Below are 8,769 nucleotides of genomic sequence, written 5' to 3'. Positions count from 1 at the left end.
AGATGATGACTTTGTTTCATCTTTTCTTTACTTAATTTTTCATTTAATTACTAATTTACTACTTTACCCTTATCACTAATAAAAAATTTCAATAAAACCTATCCATATTTGTCCACTAACTCTTTAAATGGTATAATTACTATCTTAATCCATTAGTTTAAGATTTCATAGCAATTTGACCCATTTAACTAATAGAATTCAACTTTTGCACCTTTTACAGTTTAGTCCTTTTACCTAATTAACCATTTAAACTTCAAAATTTCTCAACGAAATTTTAATATGACCTTAATATAATCTCATAGACATTAAATAAATATTAAAATAATCACACACTTGTTAGAATTGTGGTTTTGAAACCACTATTTTTGACACTATTGAAAACAGGCTGTTACAAAAATATACCAAAACAAATACATACGAAATGCATTTGCAGTAGAAGCCCTGGATTGTGTAGAAGCAGTCCAATTTGGAGCTGAATCTGGTTATTTAAGAGTCAACATCGAGGGTGATGCCTTATTAGTATTAAGGAAATTGCAGGAAGACTTAGACAATAGATCAGAAATCAGAGCCTGTATTCTTAATGTTAAGCACCTAAAGGGAAACTTTATTAATTGCAAATTCAAATATGCTACAAGAACAGGGATTAATGTGGCACATACCCTTGCGAAAGAGGGATTAAGGGTAAAGGATGATACTTATATAAATAACAGACTTTCTGGGGCAGTGTTAGCCGCTGTGGCAGAGGATTGTCAAGGATTGCTGCGCAATAGGTAAGAGACTTCAACGAAAAGGAAGAACATTATGTGGGGATCGAAGGAGACAGTACATCTAAAGCAAAGTCCAGGAACAACGAAGTGAGTGGGTCAAAGAGGTAGATGCTGAAGAAGAACAGTTTGGGAAAATGGAACAAAAACAGTAAGAACTAGGTAAAGGCATTTTAGTATGGACAGGCCTATAAACGAAATCGGATCAGTGAAGAGAACTTGGTCATGGCTGGGATGCCCTGAGAAACAAAGTTCTAAAAAGGTCGGTCAGAGCATGGAAAATATTAAAGTTAAAAGAGAAATGAGGGAGAGTGATTGACAAGTTTTGGTGGTTGGCTGTAGCTTTATCTTAGGGTTTTAGGAAAAATGTAGGATTAAGTTTAGGATAAGGGCTTTTAGGCTAATAGGGCCTTGGGCCGTTTTGTTTTAGGTTTTTTAGTTAGGAAGGTGTTTAATTTGGGCTTTATGGGTTTTTGTGTTTTATTTATTTATGTTTTGGTGCTTTCTTTTTAATAATAAGCAGTCCAACATTTAAAAAAAAAAGATAAAGATATTTTAAAATTAAATATTTTGAAAGGATAATTTGGTTAAAATGTATAAGATAATTTTTAAAACTATAAAATTAAAGTGTTAATAAAAATTAAATAAATTATTTAAAAATTATAGAAAAATGAGAGATGCATCACTTGTCCTAATATGGGCTTGTATACCTTGTTATATTAGGTATATTTAAATATATATGATTAGGTTAACTATTATTACATTTACGTAAATTATTTAAATATTAATTAATTATTCTAAATTAAATTATCTTTATACTTAGATGTTAATTTAGCAATAAGATAGAAAAAGTATTTTGTCGATTTAATAGTTTTTTGAGACTCTTGCTTTTAAATGTATTATTATGTATTAAGATAAAAGAAAATCGATCAATTAAGAATTAATATTTTGTATTATCTATGTTTCTCTAACTTTTAAATTTATCAATCAATAATATAATATAATATAATATAGTATAATATAAAAATAATTATAATTATAATTATAGTTATTTTATTAGTAATGTTTCAATTAAATATTGAATATAAAATTATGTTCATAACAAATTATTAATATAAAATAATTATAATTAATATGTTTTCATTATCAATATAATAGTTATTATCACTTAATTAAATTTTGGATCCATATTAAATTACACTTATTATTTTAGATTAATTATCATTTAATTAATGTTACAATTATAAACCAATTAAAACCAATATTAGTGAGGCATTTAAATTCAAAATAACATCTAAATACTCAAAAATCATATATTAGAATTATTTAATAGGTTTTATTTCCATAATCAAATAATAGTTTTAGTGTTATTTAATTTTAATAATATTTACACAATTATAAACGTTATTTATTATTGTGTTGTGAAATATTATATCAAATTTAATAAACTATTATAGTAATAACTCTTTATAGGTGAAATTTTCATTCATATTCAAATGATAAATTATTTTATCTAATTAATCGACTATTTTTAAATTTATTCTTTCAATTATTTTTCAAAATTAATAGATTTTATTATAAAATTAAACTAATTATGATTTTATTTGTAAATATATATTTTAAAATATAAAAATATATTATTTAATAAACCCAAATAATAAACACTTAAAACATCACCTCGACAGAGGCAAAGCTAGGGGTTGACGGGAATCTTCAATGAAAATTTTTCATCTTTTAAAATTTTAAATTAATAAAATAAAAATAATTGCATTTCTGTGATCTTAGTTCTGTTTCTTAAACTACCGGTAGAGAAACAGAGACAGATAAAACGAAGAAAGGAATCTATCCTTACTCCCGGATCTCAGTCTTACAGTTTCATCCAAAGTAGTGAGAATCAAGGGAAGCGAGAGAAAGATGAGTGGAACGGGGAAGGTGGTATGTGTAACAGGAGCATCAGGTTACATCGCTTCATGGCTCGTTAAGTTTTTACTCCAACGTGGTTACACTGTCAAAGCCACTGTTCGTGACCCAAGTTTGTTCTTAACTTCAATATTTCAATCTTGGCTTCAATCCCCTTCTCTTTCTTCTTTTTGCTCTTAAATCTGTGATAATATTCGATGATTAACTGTTAGGGTACTTGAACTTCCCTGATTTCATCTTTCTTAACTGACTTTTTGGGCAGTGATACAAGTCAAAGATTAGAAAGATAGACTTTGTATGTATGCAAACCTATCTTGGTTGTTATAGAAAGGGTCTGGGTTGGATTTCTGCTACTCATGGACAATCTAATTGCACATTTTATATTTTTGGTGATTTCATTCTGCAATGCTTAAAAATGCCCCCCCCTTTTAATGTCGTACTGTAACACAATTCTAATTTCTGATTCCTTTTACTAATCAGCCTTGATTCCGCTAATATATTTGGTTTTTAGGTTCAATAATTTGTTGAACTTTATGAAGGAGATATATATATCTTTTTGCATTTGGTATTAATGAAATATAGTTTTAAGATTGATATGTTTTTCCATATAACTGTCCCGTTCACTTATATATAGGTGATCGAAAAAAATCGGAACACTTACTTGCGCTTGATGGAGCAAAGGAAAGGCTCCGTTTGTTCAAGGCACAGCTGCTGGATGAGGGAGCTTTTGATTCTGTAGTTGATGGATGCGTAGGAGTTTTCCACACAGCATCTCCTTTTTATCACAATATCAAGGATCCTCAGGTGCTTTTTTTTCTCTCTTATAGAATTTTTTCATGGTCAGTGTATAAATATTTATGATTAGTCTCTACCATTCTGGTTCTTTAAGTAGTTGCTGATTTTTATTGTTTCTTTGTATATGGATGAAGTAGCCCTCCACTGTTCATAAATGTCATTAAAAATGAACTTTAGTTATCATATTGTCTCATCTGCTATAGTTCAACATGTTTTTCTACAACTAGTTTATTCTTTCTCTGGTTTACTTGAATCCCACCACTCGTTTCTGAAAGTGGTTGCTCTTAGGCTCATGTATGTTGTTAGAATTCTTTGAAGCTTGAACTAACTGTTGATCTTTTCAACTTGTCTGGTTTTGCTTGAAATTCTTTGCTGTAAGCAGGAATAATTTTCTTGAACCATGAATCAACTTGCAAATGGTGAAAAAAATGTTTACTGCATCGAGTTTTGTTCAAATGGTCTAGCGTTTGATTTTGCATGTACGTATTTTCAATCACCAACATTGCAATATTAATCCTGATAACTAATGCATTCTATGGCTGTTTTATAACAGGCTGAAATGCTTGACCCAGCTGTGAAGGGAACACTTAATGTTCTTAGGTCATGTGCTAAGGTCCCATCTATCAAACGGGTGGTTATAACATCCTCAATTGCAGCTACTGTGTATAATGGAAGGCCTCTTGGTCCTGATGTTGTAGTTGATGAGACTTGGTTCTCAGATCCTGCTTTTTGTGAGAAATCAAAGGTATGCAAACGTACAAACTTATATAACATATGTATGTATATATTCAAAAGATGTGATGCTATAAGTGTATCACTTTTCTCAAGTTACCAAATGATGTCATGCTGCCTATATGAGTGAGAGCCTGGACCTAGTCTTGTACTTTTAAGAAAACATATGTGAAGTTTCCTATTGTTGTTTTCTTTCTTCATTTTTTTAATCCACTGGTTCATAAATTGTCTTCCTATAAAGTATAGGCTTATTAGTTCAAGGCTTCTAGGGAAGGTGCCCGAGTTAATTCATGCTAGCTTTTAAGACCATTACTGTCAATATCTGAGTCACCTAAAAACTGTCAAAGCAAGCATCATTTGTGGAATGGTTAAATTTCAAATATCTTCACTGTTTCTTTCATTTGATTAAATCTTCTGATTTAACTGCAAATCTCTAATTTTAATGCTTAGTATGATTTCATTCTATGAGAATTGAGGGTTAAAAACGTACACTGTAAATCTGTAATATGATATTTAGTTCTGTTCCTTTTTTAGGACATTCTCAGTTCCGTTTTTACTTCTGTAGACAGGAAAAATGAGGCATGATAGGATCTTTTTTATCAAATTTTCTTTTGCTTGTTGTCAGCTATGGTATATGCTTTCTAAGACGTTAGCTGAGGAGGCTGCTTGGAAGTTTGCAAAAGAGAATGGCATTGACATGGTGACAATTAACCCAGGGTTGGTGATTGGACCTCTCTTACAGCCGACTGTCAATACAAGCGTGGAGCCAATTTTGAAACTTATTAATGGTACTTTCCAACTTAGATTTAGTGGACACGATTTTAGCCAATTTTATAAAATGACCTTAGGACTGAACAGTTCCCTTCTGAGTTAATGTTTTATTCGTCTTGCTTACATTTCTGCTTATGTCTTATTTAATGCAAAAAAAAAAGAAAGAAAAAAGGCAGTGATAAAACAAGTCTAAGAGAAATTTAGGGCCAAGTCTGAACTTAAATAGTAAAAAAAAAAAAAAAAAAAGCAAAGAAAACTGCATTTGTAAAACAATATGAGCCTGCACAATGTTGTAAATCTAAGAGGAATTTCTAGAACTTGAACAAAAAGAGTATAGACATAGATCTTTTATGCTTCTGCCACTTATGGGATGAACTAAGCAAACTACTTAAGAGTTCCGGTATTGAAAATGCTGGTTGTTTTGCATGATAGTCATTCTCATTCTTGCAATAACTTAAGATGCATGTCTTTTTTTTGCTTTGGTCTCTAATATTCTGTGTTCAACAGAATTGGTGACCATTTCTTACAGGGTAAAGACAAACTTTTTAGAAAGAAGAAGAAATATAATTTTAATAATTCTCTCATTGAGCAGTTTCTTGCAAATAAAAGAGTAGTCAGTTCAAATCCATTTCATAGAAAACAGTCAACTGAGTCTCTAAAAATCTTCTGCCTCTGTTGGCCAGCGTGCCTAATGCTTCCTCCTGAGTATTTCCTTTATTTGATGCAGGGGCCAAAACATTTCCAAATGCAACTTTTAGACTAATAGATGTTAGAGATGTTGCCAATGCACATGTGCTATCATTTGAGAATTCTTCAGCTTGTGGTAGATATCTTTTAGTTGAGAGCGCTGTGCACTGTTCAGAAGTTGTACTGGCCTTACGCAAGCTTTACCCTGCCCTTAGCCTCCCTGAAAAGTAAGTCTCGAGGATATAATTTACTGCATGTAAACTTCAAATCTTTGGCAGAAGCAGCTAAGCTTCAATTATGTATCTGCTCTGCTTATCGAGCATCATAATCTGTGTTACTTTTATATTCATTACATGGACTACACTGCTATCCAATTTGGTTTTTTAGATCCAATGATTGATCTATAAGTGGGAAAAATCTTAAGTGACATAACTGATAATCCTATTATTTTTTCTCAATATGAAAATTTTTGAATTTTTTTTCGTTTCTTTTTCTGTTTTTAGAGGCCAATCTCAGTAATAAATAGAATTATGTTAGCTGTTTCTGTTTTCTGATTTATTTCTATCTCAATAAGAGGCCGTTTTGGGATCAGGGAGGAGGATTGTTTTTCAATGGTATTTTTTCTATTTATGTATTATTAACTGGAGCCAGTAATTTCTGCAGCTGTGCCGATGAAAAGCTAAGCACGCCAATCTTTCAAGTGTCCAAAGAGAGAGCGAAAAGTTTAGGTGTTAACTTTACCCTTCTGGAGGTGAGTCTAAAGGATACGGTTGAAAGCTTGAAGGAGAAGAACATCTTCAGTGGTTGAATCATGGTGAGTGTTAGCTAAGTCTGGTAACCGGAGATTTCCTTTTAGGCATTCGTTCATTCTGAATGTCATATGTTCTGCGTTAGCTGCTGTGGTAAACTTGTTCCATTCTGTGAAACTTAATAAGCTTTTGGAACTTGAAGATATTACATTAGCATATTCGAGAAACTTAAAAAAGAAAAAGAAAAAAAAGCGACGTTGCGTGGTTTGATACGTATTGATCTCTATACAACTGATTTAGTACATACAATAAAGCATGCCATATAAGTATGTTTCCCATTCGACTTATATAATGAATTAAATTCATAGGTCACCTACAGAAAAAAAGAAAAAGAAAAAAAAAAATAGCATGCACTTGATGGAGGAAATGAAAAGCTTCATCTTGATGTAAGGATCTATTGATGCTGTGACTAATGGATGCATGTATTTTCCATACAAAATGTCAAGGCTCGTCAGGTATGTTGTTCTGTTTAGCACCTTGTAGCATCCCCAAGAGGTGCCATGAAGTATATGATCATTTCACTATTTTGGTAGGCACCAACCATCTTGTTCAGGTCCTACCATGGAAATCAACTTCATTCACAACTAGATATTCCAAAGAAGGCTAGTTTGCCACTCCATTCAAGACAGAATGTCTAAACTTAAGCTCCAAAATTCATATGGACATCATGAAGCTGCAAGCGAGAAAGATTGCCAAGACTTGGTGGAGGAACTCTATAAAGTCCAACCTTTTGAAGGAATCCAAGTAGTTTAGTTTTAGTAATGAAGGACTATCCCCAATCAAGTTCCAAAAACCATACCTGCTTGAGGATTCTGAATTTAGAGGGCCAAGGTCGGGAATATGGATCATAAGCAGAACTCCATTGTCATTGTTGCAAACAATTCCTTGCTGCTGACTGCAGTTGCTTCTTTTCGATGATCCATATGAGAGGTTGGTTTCAGGATGGGTGAGATCATTTCCCAAGTCAAAAAGAGCTTGAGGGTCAATTCCAGAGCCATTACAAGCAAATTCACCTGTTATGACGCACAAAACAACCAACTTAAGGCCAACAGCCATGGATTTCTCCATCACCAAAAAGATTAAACAATTGCTTTTCAACTCAAGCTATGGGTATAATAAGAAAATCAGCAGCCCTTCAATATATGCTCTGTATTTTCCTTGATAGGCAAGAAAATAAGAGATTCTTTGGATGTTCACAATCCCAAATATAATTAATAAAAATCATTTAAGCAAAGTCAAAGAGCCAGCCAGCCAGCCAGGTATATTAAAATAAACATATGGTTACTGATGATATGAAAGCAAAAAACATGGAACTGCCAAGAAAGTTTAAATAAAAAGAAGTTTGTGGGAAGTGAAAAGCAATGCACAAATGGAAGCATATTCCCACTCCAAAATACAAAATCTGTTTTGACTTGCAGTATTAAATCCGATGATTGTATGAGAGAATACATAATACCTTATTATAGCAAGTCAGGATTGAGTTTTCTATAACTTTCAATTTGACTTTGGAAGATGTTTCAGTTTGTATTTTATGTTATCATTTATGATTATCCCTCTTATGAAAATTGAATTTCTTTTCATTGTCGACTATTTTCCTATCCACAATCTTAAGGCTAAGTAACCCAAAATTGTGAATACCATCTATATATCTCCCAAAAATTGCTTTAGCTAGAAGTTGATAGCCACAACACAACGTCTTTTAAGAATTTATTTTGGTTATCTTAAACATTTTGTTGGCCGTAGAGTAGATGGTGGTGACTATCAAAGAAAGGTGGTTTGGAATCATAGAATATGATTTTTCTCTGGGTTAATTTAAGTCTCCCTAGATTATTTGTTAGATTTTAAATTGGTCCTAAACTTTAAAATATTCTATTTGAATCCTTAAAGTATTAGTATTATATTAATCATGACATTATGTTAGTTTAGCTATTAATTTAGATGTTGAATGCCAATTTGAAATATGACATGAAACATATTTAAATTACGTGGAACAAATTGTAAATATGTGTGTACTTGTCACATAAACATGTTGGAGATAAAAATGAACGATATCAATAAAATTCAGGAGGGCCTTTTTTAATTTTAAAAGATCAAATCCAAATCATTCATGCGATAGTTACATACATGTTTACAATTTGATCCACATATTTTAAATATCCTCCGCATCAAATTTGAACTAGCATATAACACCCAAACTAATGGCTAGATTAATAGGACATATTTGATACGAAATTCGTACTTCCAAATTTAGAAACTCGTTCAAGTTATTCCAATATTTTTATACATAACAA

The 8,769-nt window shown here is 31.7% G+C and overlaps 1 protein-coding gene across 1 annotated transcript; it reads left to right on the top strand.

The window, feature by feature from the left end:
- Positions 1 to 2,451: 2,451 nt before the first annotated feature.
- LOC105787954 (phenylacetaldehyde reductase) lies at positions 2,452 to 6,690 on the top strand. The gene is made up of 6 exons (XM_012614587.2): positions 2,452 to 2,796; positions 3,319 to 3,488; positions 4,033 to 4,224; positions 4,837 to 4,999; positions 5,710 to 5,896; positions 6,333 to 6,690. The coding sequence occupies exons 1-6, from the start codon at positions 2,679 to 2,681 to the stop codon at positions 6,475 to 6,477; spliced, it is 975 nt and encodes a 324-aa protein (XP_012470041.1). The 5' UTR covers positions 2,452 to 2,678; the 3' UTR covers positions 6,478 to 6,690.
- The last annotated feature ends 2,079 nt before the right edge of the window (positions 6,691 to 8,769 follow it).

The sequence above is a fragment of the Gossypium raimondii genome, chromosome 2 (genome assembly GCF_025698545.1).
Source record: "Gossypium raimondii isolate GPD5lz chromosome 2, ASM2569854v1, whole genome shotgun sequence".
NCBI classification, from domain to species: Eukaryota; Viridiplantae; Streptophyta; class Magnoliopsida; order Malvales; family Malvaceae; genus Gossypium; species Gossypium raimondii.
The sequence above is the reverse complement of the archived record's forward strand: the minus strand, read 5'-3'. Positions and strand labels throughout refer to the sequence as shown.